This window comes from Rutidosis leptorrhynchoides, chromosome 4 (genome assembly GCF_046630445.1).
Source record: "Rutidosis leptorrhynchoides isolate AG116_Rl617_1_P2 chromosome 4, CSIRO_AGI_Rlap_v1, whole genome shotgun sequence".
NCBI lineage: Eukaryota > Viridiplantae > Streptophyta > Magnoliopsida > Asterales > Asteraceae > Rutidosis > Rutidosis leptorrhynchoides.
In genome coordinates, this window is record NC_092336.1 from 75886594 (window position 1) to 75911453 (window position 24860).

General features: G+C 35.3%; 3 protein-coding genes across 5 annotated transcripts; all 3 read right to left on the reverse strand.

The window, feature by feature from the left end:
- Nucleotides 1–9705: 9705 nt before the first annotated feature.
- On the reverse strand, nucleotides 9706–11640 carry LOC139840732 (putative pentatricopeptide repeat-containing protein At3g23330). Its single transcript, XM_071830981.1, has one exon. It carries the CDS (start codon nucleotides 11638–11640, stop codon nucleotides 9706–9708), a length of 1935 nt encoding a protein of 644 aa, XP_071687082.1.
- Nucleotides 11641–15364: 3724 nt separating this feature from the next.
- On the reverse strand, nucleotides 15365–16980 carry LOC139839785 (uncharacterized protein At4g14342-like). Its single transcript, XM_071829941.1, has 5 exons — nucleotides 16884–16980; nucleotides 16478–16529; nucleotides 15945–16030; nucleotides 15716–15839; nucleotides 15365–15618 (listed from the first exon to the last, which is right to left on the reverse strand). The coding sequence occupies exons 2-5, from the start codon at nucleotides 16481–16483 to the stop codon at nucleotides 15571–15573; spliced, it is 264 nt and encodes an 87-aa protein (XP_071686042.1). The 5' UTR covers nucleotides 16484–16529; nucleotides 16884–16980; the 3' UTR covers nucleotides 15365–15570.
- A 717-nt stretch (nucleotides 16981–17697) lies between these two features.
- On the reverse strand, nucleotides 17698–23021 carry LOC139839784 (uncharacterized). 3 transcript variants are annotated; one of them, XM_071829938.1, is made up of 14 exons: nucleotides 22880–23021; nucleotides 22195–22562; nucleotides 21865–22039; nucleotides 21620–21703; nucleotides 21276–21517; nucleotides 20980–21199; nucleotides 20411–20490; nucleotides 20239–20323; nucleotides 20032–20163; nucleotides 19837–19950; nucleotides 19666–19713; nucleotides 18866–18950; nucleotides 18556–18612; nucleotides 17698–18170 (listed from the first exon to the last, which is right to left on the reverse strand). In XM_071829938.1, the coding sequence occupies exons 2-14, from the start codon at nucleotides 22410–22412 to the stop codon at nucleotides 18073–18075; spliced, it is 1638 nt and encodes a 545-aa protein (XP_071686039.1). In that variant the 5' UTR covers nucleotides 22413–22562; nucleotides 22880–23021; the 3' UTR covers nucleotides 17698–18072. The 3 variants fall into 3 exon arrangements, with proteins under 3 accessions (XP_071686039.1, XP_071686040.1, XP_071686041.1); XM_071829939.1 differs by having other exon boundaries at nucleotides 22195–22565; XM_071829940.1 differs by having other exon boundaries at nucleotides 22195–22584.
- Nucleotides 23022–24860: the final 1839 nt, after the last annotated feature.

Here is a 24860-nt window from a genome sequence, read left to right on the forward strand (position 1 = left end):
GTTGTTTATGTCTTGATACAACACTTTTATTTTTGAGTTATGTCATGAGGATTGAACATCCATATATATATATGGTGTATATGTATATACATCTCATGCGACATCACACCCATACGTAGCAGATACAAAGTTGTACATGTCATAATGAAAATGAAATATCAGGGAGTAGGTGGACAGACGCACATTGATTGATTGAAACATTTAAATTGTATCCGATGTGTACAATCAATTTGTAGCTTCATAAAAAGATTTGCAGAAAATCACATAAATGATTCTCATGGTGTACACCACTAAAACTATTTTAGAGTCATAAAGTACAACATTAAAAAAATATACTGTATACAAATATACATAATATATAAAAACAGATCAAATGATTTAGTGCATATACAAATTATACAGATCCGACGATCAGAATGAGTAGACCTACCAAATGATTTACTTTTAACAATGATTGCATTAAACCGTCCTTTCAAGAGCAAAATTCTGGTATGCCATACCACATGCTACGAACGTGATGGCAAATTTGTCACTTAACCCCACCCACGACCCACTTAAACAGAAAAAGCCATACCACATGTCGATATTGTAGATAACCCGATCGCCGATTGATTCCCGATTAATCATATTTAGGAGCAATCCGTTCCGATTTTCAAAAATCCGTTTAATTAAACGGTCAACGTCAATTGATGGATCAAAATCGAATTTGATAATCAAAGTCAGAGTAAAAAATGGTTAACATTTTAACATGAATTTAAACTGAAATTTTATAGTTTTGAAGTAGAATGAACAATTTTAAACAATTATGTTAAAAATTATCTTTATATTTATGATTTTTTTTATAGTTACACATATAATTTTTAAAATTTAATATTTAAATGTATACAGTACAATCCGATGTATCTCCGATTAATCGCCGAATTGCCGATTAATCTTTCTAAAGTCTCGACCGATTAATTCCCGAATAGCGAATTTTGCAACCTTGCCACATGCTATGCCAATTTCCAAACCATAAGGATCATTTATGTAAGATTAAGAATTAAAAAAAACGACAAAGAGTGGAAAATGAAAGGTACTGAGTTTAACAATTTAATTTGGTTTTTGTTAGGGAGATACAAACTGGTTTTGTTGGGCAACTTCATAGTCAACGAAGTATCACAGTAAAAGTTCGAAAGGGGTGGACCGGGTACTCTTTTATATTGATAAGACGATTTTTCTAACGATGGTCTTTAAGATTATCATTAAGATGTATAAGTGTATTGTATATAGCGATTAGTATTGATTTTTTGGCGACAGTTATTCAAATATACAATATATTTATGCACTTCTTAATAAGTTGTTTAAATAAGTTATTCAATCATGTAAAATTGATACTCCGTACAATTTAAACAAGAAGTTGGAGTAAGATTCTAATTTCTAATACATGATACGGAGATTGGAACGAGACTCAAGTTCAATCCTAATACTTTACAGTTTTAGGTTTACATTTTATAAATCCTGGTATTTCTAACCCTCAAAACAAACGCATGATAGGATTTCAAATCATGAGATTGCAATTCCGTAGATTGCAAATCCAGGGATTTCAATTCCCTGAACTAAACGACACCGAAGTTTGAATATTCAAGTAGTTTATTTGACCACAAAAGTGAAAAGTGTGCCTTCTTTTGGAGAAAATATCTCACTCTTGGGATGAATTAATCTCCATATGAATACTTTCAGTTCATGAAACCATCAAATCTGTTGCCATATCTATGTGCTACAAACAATCTTTGGTACAACTTAGTTGCAAAGTCACAATCCTATCTATGTGTTACAAACAAACAATCTTTGGTACAACTTAGTTGCAAAGTCACAATCCTATGTATGTCTTACAAACAATCTTTGGTACAACTTAATTGACAATCCACTCTGCAACCTCAATGATTCTTAAGTAGCTACAATGACTTATTATGCTACAGTACTAAATCATCATTTAGTTACTAAATCATCATTTAGTAAATGAGTAGTGTAGTGTTATCACCAACAAATTCTTTTGTACAGATAAAATGGTAAACATATAAGATTTTCCTCATCCGGGTTAGGAGTATTTTTTTTTTTTTTTTTTTTTTGAAAAGCAAGATGAATTATATTCGCACATAAGAGTACAAGAGTACAATGGTTGTCAATTTGACAACATAATACAACTTGAGACTACCATCTATACAAACTACAAAATTGCACGAACACGAAACTAACGATCTAATCAACCAACTAAATTGCAAAGGAAGCAATTACACCACCAACGGCTTTGTAAACCAATTATGCCAATCACAACCCAAGTGTTTATGTCTTCGCGAGATCCAATCAAATGAGAGTGCTTGAATTTCCATAAATAACGAAGGAACCGTCGCGCTCTTATTCTTGAATACTTTTGCATTCCGACATTTCCAAATCAAGTAACACGTAATCCAACACACCGCTTGCCAAACCATATGCTTACTATCACTAGCTGTCGAACCAAATGTACCTAGAAAAATATCGTCGAAGCCAAAGATAGCCGAACCATAACCCCACCAATTGAGAACTTTGAGCCAAACGTCGTTCGCGAATTGACAAGAGAAGAGGATGTGTTCCACCGACTCGATCCCCCCATCACAAACCGGACACCTCAAACTATGTAAATCAATACCTCTTTTATCTAATTTGACCCTTACCGGAATTCGACCCCTTCTAGTTCGCCAAATAAAGATCTCAATTTTTTTAGGGACCAAGCGATTTCGAAGCGACTCAATGGAGTGATTCCCCCTAGATAAAAAGCTGCCATCGATCAGTTTAGACATCTTCTTAACCGAAAATACCTTGCTTGCGTCTAACACCCATTGCCACCCATCAGATTTGTCACGCTCCAATGCGATGAAATGCAGCAACCCTCGAAGCTCTCTGAATTCTGCATCCGTACGCCCCGAGGGTTCACGGACCCATGTCCAGCCAGCTCCTGACCCGTCACCAAAACCCAATTTATCTTTTACACTTGCATCTTTGTTAACCTCAAGCCTGTAGAGTCTTCCGAATTTATTTTTAAGGCATTGATTATCGATCCAAATGTCGTCCCAAAACAAAGTGTTAGCCCCATCCCCGATTATGCGAGAGAATGAACTAGAGAAAGGAATCCCTAGATCGTCCACCCATTTTCCTGCATCACAAATAGAAATCCAAAGACTAGTGAATGATGGACGAGCAAGCCCGCCCTCAAGCACAAGTCCCCCGTTAGAACCATAGATGCTTCGAATCACGGTATACCACAAAGTGTTGGTTTCGGTTTTAAACCTCCACCACCACTTACAAAGAAGTGCAATATTTTTACATTTAAGAGACATGATATTTAACCCTCCTTCTTCGTAAGGAAGAAGGATTGAATCCCAATTAACCCACGCCATTTTTGAATTAGATCCCGACCCGCCCCAAAAGAAATTTCGCCTCACACTCTCTAAATGTTTAAGCACACAAGGCGGGGCCCGAAAGAGCGAGAAATAGTAAAGAGGCAAACTAGAAAGAACCGATTTAACAAGAGTTAGACGACCACCGAATGACACCGATTTAGCCCTCCATTCCGCTAGCCTATTGTTGAACTTCTCAATAACCGGGGACCAATCACTCAACTTCTTCATCTTACTACCCACAGGGAGACCCAAATACATGAAAGGCAATTTACCCGCTTGACAAGAGCACCAAGAAGCCATATCTTCCACAATAGAGTTACTAATCCCAACCCCATAAAGAAGGCTTTTGTTATAGTTAACCTTTAAACCCGAGGCTCTTTCGAAACATTCCAACAAATACATAAGATTACGAGCATTACGCTTACTCCATTCACCGAAGAAAATCGTGTCGTCCGCATATTGCAAATGAGAGACCACCACCTTTTCTAAACCGACCTCCACACCCTTGTACAAACCTTTATCCACCGCGACCTTTGTTAAAATATTGAGTCCTTCCGCCGCTATGATAAATAAGAAAGGTGATAGTGGGTCACCTTGTCTCACCCCTCTTTGCAAACGAAATTCCCGAGACGGAGAGCCGTTGACTAAAATGGAGATTGAAGCCGACTCTAAACACGAAAGGATCCATTTTCGCCATTTAGTCCCGAAACCCATACAACCCATGACCTCCAAGAGATATTTCCAATTAAGAGAATCGAAAGCCTTTTCGAAGTCAACTTTAAAGATCAAACCATGATTTTTATTACGCTTAAGATCATCAACTACTTCGTTCGCAACAAGGGAACTATCTAGAATGTATCTACCCCCGAGGAATGCACTTTGTTCCGGTCCAATAAGGCGTGGGACCACCCGTCTAAGTCTAAGGGAAAGCATTTTCGCGATAATCTTATAATAGCTACCGATGAGACTAATCGGACGGTAGTCGCCAAAGGAGAGAGGATCGGATTTTTTGGGGATAAGAGATACAAACGACGCGTTACAACCTTTAGAAAACTCCCCATTAACCCAAAACCAATTGACTGCCGCAATTAAGTCGCCTTTCACGATATCCCAATATTTTTTTAAAAATCCCAAGTTAAAACCATCCGGCCCGGGGGCTTTCGAGCTGCCACAACAATTAACCGACTCCCTAACTTCGGCCTCGGAAAATGGTAACTCAAGGTCCGTTGCTTCCTGCTCAGAAATCGACATGTAAGACAAACCATCTAAGCTTGGACGTTCATTACATACCTCGCTGAATAGTGTTTCAAAATGAGAGGCTGCTGCCTCTTTGATCGTGACCGGATCCACACACCATGCACCATTTACCGAAACACCTCGAATGTTGGATTTGTTGTAGTTTCTACGCAGCGAATTATGAAAATACTTGGAGTTTTCATCACCTTCTATCATCCACCGCACCCGCGCCTTTTGTTTCAACATCCCAGATTTTATTTTTTCTTTGTCTAACCATATCTTCCTCGACTTCATCCAATTCTCATATTCAACCGAATCAAGACTCCCCAATTCTGCCTTAAGTTCGAGGTTCGCAGCTTCACGTTTTGCATTTTCGATTTCGACATCCAAGTTACCGAAGTGGGATTGGCTCCAATTTTTGAGAGCCTCTTTCAATCTTTTCAATTTATTACGAAAAACACAATCTTTCCGGTTTCCCTCTAACGGGGCCGACCAAGATTCGGCGATGACTTGATCGACACCTTCCACATGAAACCAATCGTCGAAGACTTTAAATGGTTTGGGACCGAAATTAACTTCCCCATCCGAAAGCATAATAGGACAATGATCCGACATCATTCTGTCTAGAGCAATCACTTTCAAACCCGACCACAAGTCAAGAAAATCCCCCGAAACAAGAAATCTGTCCAATTTGCTCATCTTGACCCCGTCGTCGCTAACCCTAGTAAATTTCCTCCCACCCATCGGAATGTCCACAAGCATGTTTTGATTAATAAAGTCATTAAACATCTTAGCTCGGTTCTCAATGAATTCACAGTTTAATCTTTCAGAACTATCCCTAACCTCGTTGAAGTCTCCACAAATCACCCACGAAACCCCATTAATACTTAAGATGCTGTTAAGCGAGTCCCACATCTTCCTTTTACTAACATCATCATGCGGCCCGTATACATTTACGATAATCGTTTCTTTACCCGAATCCTTCCAAGAACCCCGAATGGCCACAAAATAATCGCTTATCTGTTCTCCGCTAACAGCAAATGCATTTTTATCCCAAATAATCAATTGTCCTCCCGACTTGCCAATCATTTCCTTTTGGATGTACCCACAGTCTTTAGAGCCCCAGAGACCGAATACCCAATTATCTCCTACACTATGACATTTGGTTTCCTGAAGAACGAAAATGGTAGGTTTCTCCGAAATACATAGTTTTCTAACATCCCCGAATTTGCTGTCTTTCCCTGACCCGAATCCCCGAATATTTAACGAAATAATCTTCATTTAAAACCATAAAAACGAAACAGAAAGAACAGAAGCTTACTGAGCGTTCTTGGTCCATTTTAGACCAAGATTCGTGCCAAATTCCTCAATGCCAATGCTACTTTCCGAGATTAAATGTCTTAATTCTTCATTCCTACTATTACGAGAATAAGAAGAAGATTTACCTTTTGCAGATGATTTTGGAACAACAGACCCCTTCGTCTTTTTTTCCCCAATGCACCCATCGGGACAATTGGCTGCTCCTTTTTTCCTCCTGTATACTTTATTAGCGTGCAAAAGTTTCGAAGAGGCCTTCCAATTACCAGCCGAAATCCTACAGTAATTAGATGAATCTGAACAATACGCCTTTTCTTTTTTATTAACCCTCAAATTCGCACTTTGAATACTCGCAGGTTTATCCGGAACCCCTGCATCGTCCAATTTTGATCCAGGCACTTCTATAGGCCCAACGTCACATGGATCTCCCTTTGGAACATGCCCACTTAATGGGCTTGAGCCCACTTCCTCATCTGTAGAAATATCAGTCTCACCCAAGTCTTCTACCCTAACCACATCATTTGGGTCCATTGGGCCGCTGGCCGGAATAGGCCCATTAGAATCGAAGGGTGTACTTGGGCCTGACAAACCAGTAGCCTGCTTCGCCTGGCATTGAATAGGCGTGCTGCTGTTTTTCTGGTTACGAGACACATAATCAATTATCTCCACATTCCCCAAAGAATTGGACATCTCCATGTTGGCGGCTACTGTAGATGTCTTCACTTTAACCAACATATCATCAGCACGCCTGTCATCATTATCATTTTTAAATCCAAAAAGTTGTTTGATACCCATGCTTGAAGACCCATCATCTTCCACCGGAGTACGGGAACGGCGGCGGTGAAGAGCTGATCGGAATTCTCCATCTTCCAATTCATCATCACTATCATCAGAGAAGGAATTGGATATATCGTCCGATCCCGACATATCTTCCCAATCAGACACGTTATTAATCTCAAGATCCAATTCAACTCTATCGAATGATTCTATTATATTAACAAACTTGCACAATGATCCTGCAACTAACTTCACCACCCCAAAGATATGTTCATCTTCTTTCGTATGAATCAGGACCTTCCCAGAAATTAGATTTTGTTTTCCATGGATGATATTACAATTTTTGAACTCGATGGCCTGCCCCCACCAATTAGCAATTGAATCAAAGGTGGAGATATTCCAGTATCTGAATGGAACACCAATGATATCCACCCACACAAGTCTACCAGGATTGAAATACCCACCATCCCAAGCTTTTAGAGATTTAAAACAATTATTAAACGGCCTATCAGACCCCTCAATAATGTTTTTTGCAGTGCTTGCATTGTCACAAATAAGAAAACGTATAACCCACCGATATATTTGAGATGTAATCCAGCAAACCCATTGGCCTCTCCCAAAGTGGTGATAAGATTGAGTGAACCAATGCTCTTAAGTTCTCCCAGTAAAACACGATCCTCCATATTATTGAAGGATAGATTATTCTCGACATCAACGGTTCTTGCCTTTTCTACCTCCTTTAGTAATTTTCTTTCCCAACTCTTTTTCAGGAGTTTAACCCGTAAATCATCCTTAAAACTGTCATCACGATATCTACGATTTTGAACAGGAGCACCGAAGATGGTATTCCTTCGCCTTGACCCATATACTTCATTCAAATCCGGGAAGTCTTCCCCCAGTGGTGGTTGGAATACATTACCTGCAGAAGTTGATTTGGGCCTCCACACCTGACCAATCAGCACCTTATCCCCCCTGACCGAAGGTCTGCTATTAGCATGCACATTAGGGTTTCTACTTGTAGCTTTGAAAACCCTAATAGGTCTTGAATCGAACTTGATGCACTCTAGTCGACGTAGAAGGAGTTCTACGTCTACCACCCCATGAAATCTAGCGAAGGCAAATTTGGATCCACACCGCAACCTTTTGCCTGCTAGATATATATCTCTGAGATCACCAAAAGGCTTGAAGGTCCTCCATAGATCGGAGATGCTCCAATGGTCACCGAAGTTGAAGAACATAAAGGATGTTAAACGATACCCGAAAAACCTTGAAACCGAATCCCTAGTGTTGCCCTCGCCTGCTCTCAGCCCGTTCGAACCAACCTTGTGTGCAACTCTCGAAACATTTGGATTCTCTCTCCTCACCCTTTCTCTCTCCTCACTCATTAGGAGTATTTTTACTCTAATGTACGTGAACCAGATTATCCCGTTATCATTTCCGACCCTTTCTCTGGTCACCCAAAGATATGATTCGAGTAAGGTTTGAACCCGAGACTCCTTGTAAGATTTTGACTCACTATTGATTGGGAAATGCTCAAAGGTTCTTGTTCAAATGCCAAATCCCTTGTTGTGTCAAGGGATATTCCCAGGTAGACAGTTTCTATGGGTCATATATCAAGTCTCCAACCGCTAGACTATCTTGAGACGAATTTATGTGTCCAATTCTAGTCTAGCTATATTTGCCTTATTTATTATTATTATTATTATTATTAATTATTATTTTTGTGGGTAAGCGAGGAAACCCTCCTATAAACGAGCACATTGGCTCCCCCATAGAAGGTAAAACCTCGGTTAATCAAGCCCTCCGAGCGCGAAACCTAGTACCGGGTGAATTGCGCATTATGCACACCCTCTAGTCATACTCCCTTTTTGAACAATTTGGCATAGCCAGGAATTGAACCCATGTGGTGTGCTTTATTGGGCAACTCGGTGGCCACTCAGGCAAGCCTATGTGGTTTATATTTGCCTTCTTACTCTACATACTTCTCATATTCACTGCATCTTTAAAACTTCTAACATAAGAAAAGGCATTTAATAATAACACATATGCACCAATGTTCTCAATGAAACAATATAATTTAATTAAACTTGAATGATTTTTAAAATTAGATTAAATAAATACAATTAAAAAAAAAATAGAAAATAAATCTAAAGTTTCTATCAGTAAAATTATCTTTGTTACTTATATATAGACATATAGTCTTACATAGTTATCTTCATTATTATGCCAAACTTGTTGAATGTTTAGAACTTCATGTATATTTTTATAACTTCATGTTTGAGTTTATTCTGTTAACTTCAAGTGATAATATTTGAATCATGAACTGAGCTGTTTATGTTAATGTTTGTGCAATCTTTTTAATACTAAAAGTCTAAAACAACATTACACTGTTGTCTTAATCAGAACATTATCAAAAATTGAAACATACCTTGTTAAATATGATCAAGTTTGGATGTGAGTTGTAGGACAGTAGCTTATTTGTACACAAAATTCAGAAGTATACCGTCTTTTGCAAAGCAATCTCACTCGAGTGATGAACCAATCTCCATATGAAACCTCTTCTGTCGTTAAAACAATCAAACCTGTTGTCATATCTATCCATTACGACAATCTTTGGTACAAGCGTAGTTGCAGAATTACAGTCCACATAAATCTGCATACCAACAACCAGTGGCGTGGATTTGTGATTTTTAGTGCACAAATATTGGATTTTTCGATTTTGCCCCAAGTGGATTTTTTTTTTTGCCCAAAAGTCTCCATATTTTGCCCCAAAGCCTCCATATTTTGCCCAAAAGTCTCCATATTTTGCCCACTAACCTCCATGTTTTGCCCAAAAAAAGTTGCTACGCTTTTAAAAAAAGTTACGCCCCCGGTGAGTAAAAATTTCCTGCTTCCGCCACTGCCAACAACAGTCTTAATGATACCTAATTAACTGCAATTACCGCATTATGTTGCCCTAAAAGAACATTAAAAAATTCACTGTTGTATCCGCAACAAATTCCTCATTTTTCATCTGTTCAAAAAGTATATCTAATGCGTTAGTTATACTATCATAATATGGGTGAGATTCGTCTCCAGCAACAAAACCATGAATTGTATTGCCAATTCTGATCCAGCTACAAGCTGGTTCCTTTCTATTTGCTTTCTTAAACAACATACTTTTCATATTCGTTGCATCCTTATACCTTCCGACAGAAGAATACGTATTCGATAACAACGTATACGCGCCAATATTCTCACTATCAAATTCACGTATACGCGTGACAACCTTTTCAGCCAATTCCACGTTTTTATGGACCCTACAAGCAGCTAGCAACGGTAACCAAACGCTAGCGTTATTATTTTCAGGCATTCGGCATATGAACCCAAAAGCTTCATCTAATTTCCCAGCCCGACCCAAAAGATCCACCATACAAGCGTAGTGCTCGAATTCAGGAGTTATATCATAACATTTTACCATTTTCTTAAAAAAATTTAAACCTTTATTTACCATTCCTGCATGGCTACAAGCAGTTAAAACAGCCACAAAAGTAACAGAATTCGGTTTGAACCCTTCAATCTCCATCTTCTTATATAAGGAAATTGCATCATGCGCATGCCCATGTAATGCACAACCCATTATCATTGCAGTCCATGTCACCAAATCATGTTGCTTCATATGATCAAAAATCCGTTTAGCAACTTTAATGTTCCCACATTTAGCATACATGTTAACAAGTGAGCTAGCTATAAACATATTATCATCAAAATGACTCCTAATTATGTACCCATGAAGTTGTTGTCCTAATGGTAGTGTTGTTAAGTGTGCACAAGCAGGAATAATACTCGAAAACGAAATCGGGACAGGTTTAATATCAACACTTAACATTTGTCTAAACAATCTCAAACCCTCATCAAACAAACCATTTTGCACACATGCTGCAATGATAGAACACCATGAAACATAGTCCTTTTTAGGCAGTGTAGAAAATAAACGATACGAATCTTCCAACATGTTACAACTTGCGTACATATCGGTCAATCCACTTGCAATGAACTCATTTTTATCAAGCCCATGTCTAACTGCATACCCATGGATCTCTTTTCCCTTACAAACATCCATATATTCTGCAACGATAGGAAGAACATTTGATAAAGTAAACGCATCAGGCTTCACATTATCATTACTCATCTCCCTAATCATCATCATAGCTTCAGCATACATGTTCATTTGAGCATACCCTAAAACAAGCGTGTTATAAGAAACAACGTCTCGTGTTGGCATTGATTCAAAAACTTTTCTCACACTTTGATTACTCGTTAAATTGAAAAGACTCGGTTTGTTTAAGCCTTGATCAACTTTGTTCGATAAATTATTGTTTCCATTTAATATACTCTCATTTTGATCAACTGTCATTCTGTCAGGACTTTCATCGAACATCTGTAGTGCATTAAACTTCTGCAACTTAGAATACATACTCAACAGTGCATTCCCTGTAAAAACATCGAATTCAAGTCCAACTCGGATAACACAACCATGAACAGATTCCCCAAACTTGAAATACATCAAATGGGTACATGATTTTAACACTGAAGGAAACACATTATGATCTGGGTACACTCCAAAATCCCTCATTTTAACAAAACAATTCAATGATTCTAAAAAGTAGGAGTTGGAAGTGTAGCATTTGATCATTGATTTCCATGCAAGAATTGAGGGAGATGAGAGTTCGTTGAAGAGGATTACGGATTCTGGTAAAAGATTGAGTTTTGAGTAAATTGAAAGAAGCTCAGAAGTGAAATCAGGAAAGCATTTGATGATTTGACCATGAATCTGTTTGATTTGGGATTTTGAGTTGATTTGCGTTGGGTGTTTTAGTAAGGTTTTGATAACTGTTTGTACGGATTCCATTTTCTGGAGATGTGTTTCAGAAATAGTTTACTGTAACAAAACGTTATACTGTCAGGTTTCTCGCCAGATTAAACCTTTTGCCAAAAAATGTTACTACTATATATCTTCGTATCACATAAGAAACTAATTATTATTAATACTACTCAAATTACAAAGTAAATTCTATCAACAAAAAAAAAAAAAAAAATTGATGTTACCAACTTGAATGGAACTTTTTTTTTTCTCGGAAAAATGGATACTATAAAACGAGTCCTTTTCTCGAATAAGGAAAAAAATGAACAAAGATACAAGCAATAAGCAACTTGGCTCAAGAAATTCTTGACCGAACCTAAACAAACAAACAAAACCAAACCAACCAAACTAAAGCATGATCCAAGCCGCTAACTACCAATTCCAAAACACACCACAACAAAACGATAATGTAAAACGTAACTAGCAAACAAACATTGCGTTACTCCGCAACCGATTTACCCTTGGAGCCCGGTGAGGATGTCGAACCATCAACCATGTTGCCTATGTCCAGGTTGAAAGAGTACGTCAACACCTTCGCCGAAGGATCCGATGAGCGTGCCCGAAGGACGGATCAAACCCCGTCTCGCTAACTAAAAAAAAAACCGATGTTACCTTCACCACTAGGAAGATTGTCAAATTCCTTCTCACAAAAAAACTTTTGAATATATTCACCAACATCAACATATTCAACATTATCCCGCAATCAAAACGAAATGCCCTTACCTTTCTTACCCCTTTCATGAATTTAACTTGCATATGTATCAGTGTCAACTAGACGGCTAAAATTCAGTACTTAATTGGGTCTAAAAACAGCAAACAGCTTGTTTAAAAATAAAAAATTAAAGAGGATATTTGATTTAAAAATCCATACCAACCAAGATGCCAAAATGAACATTAAAAACATATAGAAATAATTGTGCCGTTAGTCCCTCAATTATACACCAAAAAGCTAACAGCGTCCCTCAAGTTTTTTTTTTTTTTTGCTAACAACATCCTTCCATTATCACCTTTTATGATGCCGAGTCCCTCCGTCTGAATGCCGTTAAATAAGTCCGTTAAATCTTGACATGTGCCTTGCATGTGAGGGTAAAATCGTCTTTCTAGCCTCTGTATCTAATTCCTTTTCTCTTTTAATTATTTTTTATTTCCATATCTTTTTTATTTAATGATGACTAGATAGTTGTGTATATCTCTCTATCATCAAAAACATCTTAATCTTCAACATGATATTAGATCGTTGTTCACCTTCATCAAATCAACGGATCATTATCAAGTTATCACCACATCATCATCCACAAGTTAGATTCATAGATCAACAAAAACATATCGTAGTTCGTTCACATTCAAGTTCGTTGATGAACTTCATCTCCTTAACCGCAAAGCTTAAACCGATTTAGGCGTTTTTAATTTGGTGGTTATATATTCAAACGGAGCTCGGATGCATAATCTAGAACCAAAAATGAACACTCGATGATCTTCAGTTACAATTAACAGTTACGAATTCATCGATTTCCAGATCGTGTTCATCACTAACCGAAACATCGTAAATCGTAGGTGCACGGAACAATTCGGAATATATTTGCAAAAACTAAAATTACAAAGTCATTTAAAATCATTATGTGAAAAACTTCAGATCATATCATCATGATTTGAGATCGAATTTGAAGGTCAAACTTTGGAGTTAAAAGTCAACCACATGTTCATGAATCCAATTCGAGCAATCCTTGATGTTTATGGTTAAAGTAATGATTGGCAAAGGTTATGTGAAGGATTTACAATATTTTTTTAAGGATTCATCATCAAATACAGATTCAACTGAGATTTAAATGTTGAAGTTCAATTTTCTGGAAGAACAAATGGCCACAATGCACCACTTCTTGGTTCTGAGGCATAATAGAAATCCGATGGGCTGAAAAGCCCAACACGATGTTAAGTTTGGCCCACTAGTTGATGTGAATTTCGCTTCAGTTTCTAATGATATTACGGTATATATTCGATGGAACCATCTGTTTACATATCATTTTCAGTTTAAGATCAAATGTTTTTATTACATTTGTTTTTGGTCAACGAATATGTATTACGTAGTACCAAATAGGCTAGGGAATGAATTTATGTGAATAATATTAGGGTTTATGATTTTCGATGGTGAAGATGAATAGGGAAGATGAAGATGAAGATGAATGGGGAAAAGCACCAACCCTTCTCACATGTAACATCTCAAATCAAGAGGGCAAAAAGACGATTTTACCCTCACATGTATTGCACATGTTAAGACTTAACGGACTTATTTAACGGCATTCAGACGGAGGGACTCGGCATCATAAAAGGTGATAATGGAAGGATGCTGTTAGCAAAAATAAAACTTGAGGGACGCTGTTAGCTTTTTGGTGTATAATGGAGGGACCAACAGCACAATTATTTCAAATATATAACATGCCAACCCAAAAAATAATGAAATGATTGTGCCGTTGGTCCCTCCATTTTACTCCAAAAAGCTAACAGCGTCCCTCAAGTTTTTTTTGGCTTTCAGCGTCCCTCTATTATCACATTTTTTGATTACGCGTCCCTCCGTCAACTTTCTGTTAAAAAAGTCCGTTAAGTCATGCCATGTGACTTGCATGTGAGGGTACATTCGTCTTTTTACTCTTTCCTCATCTGAATTTGAAGCTTGTTCTTCTCAAAAATTACAAACCCTAATTTTCATATCTTTTCCCCAAAATTAATAACACCTCAAAACCAAACCTAATTAACAAGAAGACTTCATTATCAATACCAAGTTAACAAGAAATTCAAATTATATGTACACAAATAATCCATTACCTACCTTTTTTTCGGCAAAGATAGATCAGATGCAATAATTTTTGTCAAAGGCTTTCTTGTAAATAAATCCTTTATGCCCATTTAGTTTTAGTTGACGAAAGCAATTTATGTTTGCTTCGATGTTTCATACTACTGCCCAAACATTAAATTTGATATAATATAATGGGCAATCAGGCCTTTTTTGTACAAACTTAGATTTGCATTTAAACAAAATCGTTGAACTAACAAAATTAGATTTACATCAGGTTCAATCTTTGTACAAAAATTAAAAATCAAAATAGGGCTCATTAAAAATTACTTGAAATCACCACCTGCTATTTGCCTTTGTAGTTTGTAGATCTGAAAATCAAATTTAATGCCTCTAAACCACCACTGAGTTCAAGCATAATTAATTGCAAGTCACCACCGCAGTGTTCCGACGAAGATGAAGATGATAATGACGACGACAATCCATTGTACGGTGAGATCTGAAACATTTTGTAATTCGATCTGGAAACAATTGCGCTCAAGTGTATATTATTTATGTTTTTTTAGATGAATGAGGAGTATCAATTTGTGTACGAGGACTATCAATTTGTGTATAAGGAGGAGTATCAATTTGTTAGTGATTTTTGGCTTTAGATTTCTATGAAATTAGGGTTTGTAATTTTGGGGAAGAACAAGATCAGCAAACCTTAAATTCAGATGAAGAATATGAGTAAAAAGACGAATTTACCCTCACATGCAAGGCACATGACATAACTTAACGGACTTTGTTAACAGAAAGTTGACGGAGAGACGCGTAATCAAAAAATGTGATAATAGAGTGACGCTGAAAGCAAAAAAAAAAAACTTGAGGGACGCTGTTAGCTTTTTGGGATAAAATGGAGGGACCAACGGCACAATTATTTCAAAAATAATAGAACAAACGATATTATTAGCGAAAACATTACAATAAACCTCACAATCAAAGAGTACTAACAACATACGAAGCCAGCATAAAATCATTTTTATCTCATCTTATCACAACAAGGTCAATACTACAGAAGTTTCACAGCAAGTTCATAAGCAAAATGACAATTACGACCCTGAACCTCTGCATAGTAACACTTCATGCGTTCATTCCTCTTCTCTTTCTGGTGGAAGTCCACAAGGCAACAACATTTTCTGCAAAATCAACAATTTTGTTTAAAAAAAGACCAATAAACACTACTCACTAAAATTATACTGTAGTCAATAAGAGATTCATAAGTCGAATGAATACCTGCATAAAGTTGTAGCGCTCTCTCCCAATTGATTCATTTTCGGCAATTGCAAAATAGCCAAGCATTGGATAATGGCCAACATATGACGCATAGCTGTCTCTCTGGATATTAACCGCCCATTCACTGCAACATTACAACCAAGTATCAGTATACATAATTTTACGTAAACGAAAATACAGCTTGTGTAATAATATTAACATATTACATATACAAAAAACAAGCACTTACAATCTGTTCATGTCTGCATGACCTGTTCCTACATACTTAGCTTGCAGATGCTCAAGCTGGGAGTTGATATTAAACCTGTCACTAGCCTGCAAAGCACTCGAATAAAAACAACATTAGTTGAATTAACATTTCAAACAAAACTAATGGACAGCAATTAACAAACTGAAGTAAGCGTAAAGTAAGCTTAAACACTTTAGATATTAGCGTTAAAAGTTCAAACAGAACCCGATAGAAATTTTGACCCAATCAAGTAACTGTAAAATACTAGATAGACATGATGAAAATTATTTGAACTTCGGGGGATTCAGCAAAGATATCAGACTCTTAGTTTCAATGATACTTCACAGATGAAGATGAACGTTTGGCATCAGTTATACAATAATTCACTCCTACAGGACTAAAGAATAATATTATCATTATCATCATGTTCTAATCATAAACTAAATTTGATAATACTTGAAAATAACATAAAACATGGAATTTATTGATCCCTTTGTTATAATAGGGTAAATAAAAATAAAGTCCATACATACCTGCATGTTGTCCCTGTTGGTATAAGTTCAGATTTTCAGATGATCAAATTAGCTGCAACAACAATTGTAAACAATCGATTAGTAATGCTATTAATTACTAATTTACTAAATAAATATAAAAGGAACGCAAATATAGTTATCTAGGGTTTTTGACTAATTGAACAAATGAACAGTTTAAGAAGAGTAACTAACTATCATCATTAAGAACTAGATAGCCGAAAAGAAATGATTTAAATTATATAATGTAGAAATCAATCCCTGAGATTTACTGTTATTCAAGTCAACTTCTAGGGTTTTGAATTTTATGAGATTAAAGCAGTTTACAAATCCCTATGTAGAAACATAATTATCATGCAAGCATTATAACAGAAGCATGGAAGATTAGAAATTGTAGAAAGAGAAGTACCTAATTATGCCGAACAAATTAGGGTTCCGATTGAATTATTTAGGTTTCTTTCTTCTGCAAGATAATATATACGGAGTACTATGTATGTATTTATATGTATGTGAGGGTATGTACGTATTTTATTGGAAGTTTTTCAAATGATGAACTGAACACGTAAGTTTTGTTTTTTTATATTTTGTGCACTTGATAAAATAATTTTGATTTTGTTTTATTACTAAAAATAACTAATTAACAAAAATAAAAAGTTAAGAGCTTAAAAGGTCTTTACGATTAAATAAATTTCGTATTAGAGTGCTATTTGACGTCAACAAAATTAATTGCAAGGTTAAAAAAGACGCGAAACGGGGTCGAGACGGTCGGGACCTTAAAACGTCGAGATGGGGTCTAGACGGACATTGACTTATATATATATACACACAAATATAGACATTTTTTAAAGCCCAAAACCTTCGTTGACCAGTTTGTACCTATAATCGTTGTTATCGTTAAAATATATTACAAGAAAATAACACTAAACTACGTCTATTTTGATCGATTTGATCGACTTTGACCAATTTTAACTGAATTTTGACTTTTGACGGACGTCGACCCGACCTTTCCCGCATAATTAGACCCGACCTTTCCTTCATTTGCATTTGACCCGGCTTTTGACCGTTGACCGACTTATTAGACGATAGGACGTGGTTGAAACGGGCTGGTCACCAAAACGTCACAACGGGCGTCGCAACAGACGTCGTTTTCAACACTGACAGTATATAGGGGGAAAAATGCAAGCACAAAATATCAAACACAAAATGTCAAACTACCTTCAACCATAAAACTGTAACTATCAAAGTACTTGCAAGTTACAAGTCCCATAAACGTTACCTTGACAACTGGATATGTTACACACCAACTACAAGTAATGCAAGAACAAATATACACAGTCCAATAATGATAATAAACAAATTTACAAGAGACTTGGAAACCCAGAAAAAATGAAAGCCACAAAATGGTCTATCATCCACAATATCATCAAACAAATCATTTTTCGTCTGCAAATTGAACAAACTGAAAATCCCTCTTTCATTCTGTATTTACCCACCCCCGTGTAACCGGAAGCTGTCGATCAGCAATTAAGAACATTGCATTGCTTTTAATTGATTTTTAACTATGAATATATGACCGTTATGAACAGAACAATACTGGTTCACGTAGACTCCTTTTGTTTCGAGACTTCAAACTGTCGAGGTAGGAGGTTGAGAAAACTTCCTTGATTTTGAGAGGATGTTGAGTCCGTTTCTTCTTCTGTAAAGGTAAAAAAGGGAATTCATGACGATAAGTAAATTTGTTGTGCAAGTACCCAAGTCATTTTTCCCCCTGTATTTTCTGGAGGTGGCGATTTCAACCTTTTTATATACACATGGGTTGAGTTCAATAATGTGTTATCTCTAAAGTGTCACATTGTTAAGCTAAAAGATTTATCAAAAAGGTCAGTGGATCAAAGTGGGGTTAAACTAGTTGAAAGTCATGCAAATGCATTCAGCTGCACAAAACTTAAAAATTTCTTTATTTCTATGTAAATTTAGATCTTCATTGTAACAATGACGTTTTATAATCACATATGTGACACCTCTGAGAGAGAGATAGAGAGAGAGAGAGAGAGAGAGAGAGAGAGAGAGAGAGATCTTACTAAAAAGGGACTTCACTGTAGGTCTCTTAGGCTTTGAACTCTTTTTCTTCAACTCAGCTATAAAAAAAAAAAAGTGAAATTGATTTTTAGATTTTGACCATGTTCGATGTTATCTCATATGAATCTCTTAACCAAAAGAGTTCAAAATCTGGTAGAAGATATATTTGTTACGTAACTTATTAAATATCATTCCCATAGTTCAATTGCTTTATAGTTGAGATACAGTTTCAAGGAATAAAAATCAACAAAATTAAACCACAAAAGTAATTGATATAAGTAGTTGCGCATGCAAGGAGAAAATCAAGAGTACCAATTCCTGGAACCTCATGTTCATTTACGATTTCGAAGTTCTTATATGTGTACCCCATGAAGTTGACATCTTTAGAAGATAGCATCTGCAGTTAAGCAAAAAATATATATAATTTAACTTTAAAAACCAAGAAGAAACGTATCATAATATCATATCATAAAGTTTAATAATACAATGAAAATGAACTTCAATCACACATGTATAGTTGGCATAATAGTAACTGAAACAACACAAATATGACAAAGAAAATGAAAATTGACACATGAAAAACTAATGATAACCAGCAAGTCTAGACATAAACATACACTTCATTCAAGATTTCGATTAAGTTATTATTTGGGTGAGAGGATTCTCTCAATCTTTCTCTACACATATGAGTATATGACATATTACAAGTGATTTTTTGGATTTAAGAAAGGCAGTAACTAAACGATATGTTGTAGTTGCATCTTTTGTTCTGTTTGGTCTATCCTGCTTAAACAATGATTGTATTTGTTTGCCTTCCTTTGTTTTAAGTGAGGCTTCTAATCCACTGCAGTACTTGTTTGCAATAGTCCTTAGTTAGCAACTAATTTTATCTTAAACTTTTTGCATCTATAAATCAAATTCACAAACAAAGTATGCTTCCGTTTACCTTAGCCTTATTCAGCTGAATGATAATGTTCTAAGAACAAACTAACAGATCGTATTCCCAAAATCTTGAACACAAAAAGCATATACAGTAATGATTTAAATACGTTTGTAAAGGCAAGATTTAGACTGTTAAGATTGCAATTGCTAAACCAAGATTTCTTACTAACCTTTCTCCAAGGGCCTGACTTTGTTGACGACGAAATTTGGTTGTCCCCCTGTCGTAATATTACATGAAGAATAACGAAAAGTTATAAAACCACCAAAAAAAAAAAAAAAAAAAAAAAAATGAACAAAATATGGAGGTATGGCTGTAACAGTGCACAAACTAATAAAACCACCTCTTCAAATTTCTCAAAATTTTGGGTATCAAGCTCGCCATTTACTTCAGGAATAAATGCAGCTTCAATTTGATACAATTTTTCCCATTCTATTCCTTTAAACCAAGGGTGTGCCTGTCAATAGCAAAAAATTAGATCAAAATTAACCTACAAAACCAGCAAATTAGTTAACTCGGGCTTTTAAAAGCGCAACACCTTTATTTCATATGCGCCTTTGGTTCCAAGCCTCTTTTCAACGTTGCAAAGAAGTTTACAGATAAGATCTTTTGCCTCGGGAGACAGTTTAGCCTCTTCGGGAAATTTTAAATGAGTTCTCCAATTAACAATCTGGCACAATTTATTTATAAACTTTATTAAACATACAATAAGAATTATGTAATAAGCTAGAGTGAACAAATTTACCTTTCTACAAGTAGCCATTGGCTCATCTGAATAGAAGGGTGGGTATCCAACAAGCATTTCATACATAATTGCCCCAAGAGACCACCTATGGCAAGAAATCAAAATATAATATTTTTATTATTATATTCCATTTTAAAGCAATAAATTCTTTTCAAGGGTTAAAGATACAAACCAATCACATTCCATTCCATATCCTTTCTTCAGCAAAACTTCTGGAGCAATATAATCAGGTGTTCCGACAGTGGAATATGCCTACATCATTAAAAAAAAATTGGAAACGCAAAACTAATGTGTTAGGAAACAAAAAGTTTAATGAACAACCCCCTCTAATCCAAAATGCAAAACAATCTTAAATAGAACTTCAAATGAGCCGATCCAGCTCAGTAGCTCAACGAGCCTTGATGCAAGCTCAATTTAGGCTCAAGACAGGATTAAGTTTGATTTGAAAGCTTGTGTAGCTTGAAAAAATTCATTATAAACCATATTCAATTCAATTAACTAGAATAATATTATATTGTAACTTAAAAACTAATAGGGCTTGAGAAGTTCTATAACAACTGGATCCAAGTCCATAAAATTTCGAACTTGGCTGTTATATATTTTAAACTCGTTTTTTTGTGCTCAAACTCAATAAAGATCAAATCTTTAAAGTTCCACTAGAGTTCGAGCTCAAATAAGTAAAGAACTCGTATAAGCTCAACTCGAATGACTTAAATCTCAAATTTATAAAAAGTAACTTACAAGCATCCTCCTATTCCTCTGCCAATGCTGAAGTTGCTCCTGTTGAGTACGTTTTGGCACAACAGGGCGCCCATCATTTTGAAGGGTCCCACTTAAATTATTCGCCCCAGAAAAATCCTTTTCTTGAAGATTGGTACAGTCTAATGGCTTACACAATCCAAAATCTGACAATTTCATGTGCCCAAATTTATCAAGCAGCAAGTTGTCCGGTTTAATATCCCTACAACAATTGAAAAAAGAATTATTCTTCTGATAAAAATTGTCAAAATGATGTAAAAATAGAAGTGTGTAGCAACCTATGAATATAATTATGTTTGTGAATAGACTCGATTGCCAAAACAGTTTCCCCAACATAAAACCTAGCTTCATCTTCAGTCAACGTATCCTTTCGCATCAGTAAAGTCATCATATCTCCCCCGGGTAGATATTCCATTATGAGGTATAAATATTCTTCATCTTGAAATGAACAATAAAGTTTAACAATGCAATTGCTATCAACCTCTGCAAGTAGGTTCCTTTCTGCTTTCACATGCTCAACCTAAAAATACTCCAATTAATATATATTATATATTATACATATATATTTATATATCAACAATAAATAAATAAAGGATAAAACCGACAAAAAATAAATTTCTACCTGGCCTCTACGGAGCATTTCGGATTTTTTTAATTTTTTCATTGCATAGACATTGCCAGTTGTCTTCTCCCTGCATATTCTAACCTGGAAGTATAATAATCTCACCAGTTAAAGAACTAGAAAAATTACTAAACACCAAACGGTGAAATCAGGTCAAACAAGGTCGGTTGATTTGACTCTCGTACGTAGTTGCGTGAATGTAATAGATTATAGACTATATATTCACAATTTGTAGATGTGAATACCTCCCCGAATGCACCCTTTCCTATCATTGTCAATGGCTCAAAATCATCAGCGCCCATTTTATGCCTCTGAAGTCGCATATATTCAGTTTCTTTCTTCTCCAAATGTTTAAGTAGATTGTTTTGTTCTTCTTCGGTTACCTCTGAATCAGCCAACTTCTTCTCAAGTACATGACGCCTACATAAATAAATATCAAGGCTTTGATTTAGTAGAAAGTGTGAAGATCAAAAGTATATTATTATATAATAATCCGTACAACTTAGGCTCAATAACTAGAAAATCGCATCGCATTCCTTATAATAATACTAGATATGTGATGCATAGATTCATACCGTTCCTTTCGCTCATTCAGATTCTTCATTTGCTCCTTGTAGTGTTTTTCAATATACTGTTTAGCAGCCTCAACCTTCTGTTTAGTGGCATTTGAGGGTGCTTCATCACTTGTTACTCTTAGACCATCTTTTCCATTACTTCTAACATCCTTTCTCGGTGAAGATTTAGGCTTCTCTTTCGGTCGTAACTTTTTACACCAACGCTTTGCAAAATCCATATGTTAAGTCAACCAACACTTTCTTCTAATCAATTTCACTACAATGAAAACCAATCCAGCAAAGTTCTAATCTTTCCACCTTGCTCAAATTTTCGATCAACAAAATCTATAGACACGTTACCGCCTTCGAAGCAGACGATCCTAAGTACTCTGCTACAATCAATATAACCTACTGTAAGTAGACATACATATCCAATCTAATATTAAAAAATAAATTAAGAATATTAATCATGTATGGAGAATATAATATAATATAATTCAGAGCTAAACAACACTTTGTAATATATATATCAAACCAAAGGTGCAATAAATTGGACATAAATAACAAACAAATGCAGCATTACATCACAGTGACATCAGCATAATTGAAAATACTACTCCGTAATAAAGTGCATAAACTGAGGCTGCGTTATTCGAAACCCTAAATTCGATTAAATTAGAGGATTAAACAAAAGTGAAGATAGTACCTAGAGTAATGATCGATGGTTGAATTGGATGAAATTGAAAACCCTAGAATGAGAATTGTGGAGTGATGAAGTGAGCGCAGATACGGCTAAATTGCAGTATCACCAATGAACACACAGTTTTTAGAGAGAGAAAGAGAAAAGCATTGAGCAGTTGAAATCTTTTAAAAATTGAAATCTTTGCTGCAGTTGGTTTGATTTTGTTGGTGGTGATTGTCTCGGGAGAATATGTTCTTCAATATCTCGTTCTCCCAAATTATCACGAAATATTATTATATACGATATGACTAGGGTGCCACGATAATTAAAATTCACTGTATATATAATCAAAATTCTAATGATAGTCATTAGAGTCATTATTTTGAGGGTATTTCAGTATTTGATTAGTTGTGGTGGTTCTCTTTTGATTTTTGTGATAATGTTTCAGATGTTTTTGGCTCCAATGCCGGAAGCAAGATTTTTTTTTTTTTTTTATCGGAGTCAAAAAAAATTTAAAAGGAAACAAAATTTTTTGGGCAAAATATGGAAGTTTTGGGAGAAAAATGGAGTTTTTTTGGCAAAAAGTGAAGGTTTTTGGACAAAATTTGAAGGTTTTAGGGCAAAATTTTAAGGTTTTAGGGCAAAAATGGAGGTTTTTAGGCAAACTATGAAGGTTTTTAGACAAAATTTGAAAGTTTTGGACAAATTTTGGAGAATTATAGGCAAAATTTGAAGATTTTGGGGCAAAATATATAGGTTTTGGGGCAAAACGAAAAATCCACTAGGAGTAAAGCCGAAAATTCCAAAAATTTTCCACTAACATTTTGAAATCGTCTGGGGGCGGGCACCCCCCTCTGTCCCAAAGTAACTTTGCCCCTACTTGGCTCTAGGTTTTTATGTGCGGTATTAGGTTCTTTTTGTTTCATGTAAGTTTAGTTTTGTGGGTGGTTTCGTTTTGTGATTTTTATATAGTTTAGGTCGTTTGTTCTTTGTATGGGTGTGGTGTTTGTGAGTTGTAATGTTTCGAGACTTCATCTTTTCGATGAATGTCCTCGAGTTTTAATATAAGTTCTAGTTTTTTGCCAAAAATTAAAAAATTAGAGCCATTATTTATGTGCATAAAAGATTTTGTAGTTTTAAATAATCTTCATGTGAAAATCACTATTATTAATATTAACAAATACGGCACATTAGTAGCTTAACGACAACCCTTAAAAAAAATCATATAAACAAATTCAAAATTTCTAAAGAAATGATCATTTAATTGTAAACTCCGGAATACTTTTGTGTTTAATAACAATAAAGGCAACGTTTAGTAAAATCAAAATTACCTGTGTTTAGCATCTTAATTTTTTATATCACGAATTTATGGACCTCTCAAATACACGTTGTTTAATGTATATCAAATCCGCTTAAAAACTCATTGGAATCATGTAAAAAGACATAAAACTAGTGCATTTTTTAATTAACATTGTTTATGTTTATATTATTATTTTTTTCAAATACAATACTTCATCCGTCTCAATATAAGTGTTCACTATTAATTTATAAAAGTTTTTGTTTTCAATTTTGATTAAAAATTATTTTGTTTGTGTTTTATAATACTTTATTAAAGTTATACGAAGTATCAATGAAAAAACATAATAAAATTTTAATCCATTCATATAACTTTTATCAAAGGGGGATGATTCTCACACACTGTTTTTTGATCCTCACACACCCTTTTACCTATTATTAGGGAGGAGTTCAAGTAAATTGGTGTGTGAGGATCAAAAAACAGTGTGTGAGAATCATCCCCCTTTATCAAATATAATTTAATATAAATAAAAAAATTAAAGTCAAAGATAAAAAAATATTTTGCAAAGTCAATAGCAGACGGATGACAGTTATAATAGAATGAAAGAATTACGTAATTATTACATTTTAAATATATTTTTGTGTTGAATTTGATATATATGAAATAACATACGAACCCATGTGGTCTTATAAAATTTTTTTTTAAACA

Bases quoted from the DNA above. Each gene is read 5' to 3' on its own strand.
- LOC139840732 (XM_071830981.1), bottom strand. From the start codon at position 11,640: ATGGAATCCGTACAAACAGTTATCAAAACCTTACTAAAACACCCAACG.
- LOC139839785 (XM_071829941.1), bottom strand. The intron at 15,840-15,944 runs GTAAGTGCTTGT...GTAATGTTGCAG, and splicing joins CATGCAGACATGAACAGATT to TGAATGGGCGGTTAATATCC. The intron at 15,619-15,715 runs GTATTCATTCGA...TTGATTTTGCAG, and splicing joins AGCGCTACAACTTTATGCAG to AAAATGTTGTTGCCTTGTGG.
- LOC139839784 (XM_071829938.1), bottom strand. From the start codon at position 22,412: ATGGATTTTGCAAAGCGTTGGTGTAAAAAGTTACGACCGAAAGAGAAG. The intron at 20,324-20,410 runs GTTTGTATCTTT...TTCTTGCCATAG, and splicing joins TATGGAATGGAATGTGATTG to GTGGTCTCTTGGGGCAATTA. The intron at 18,171-18,555 runs GTAAGATCTCTC...TTACCTTTACAG, and splicing joins TACAGTGAAGTCCCTTTTTA to AAGAAGAAACGGACTCAACA.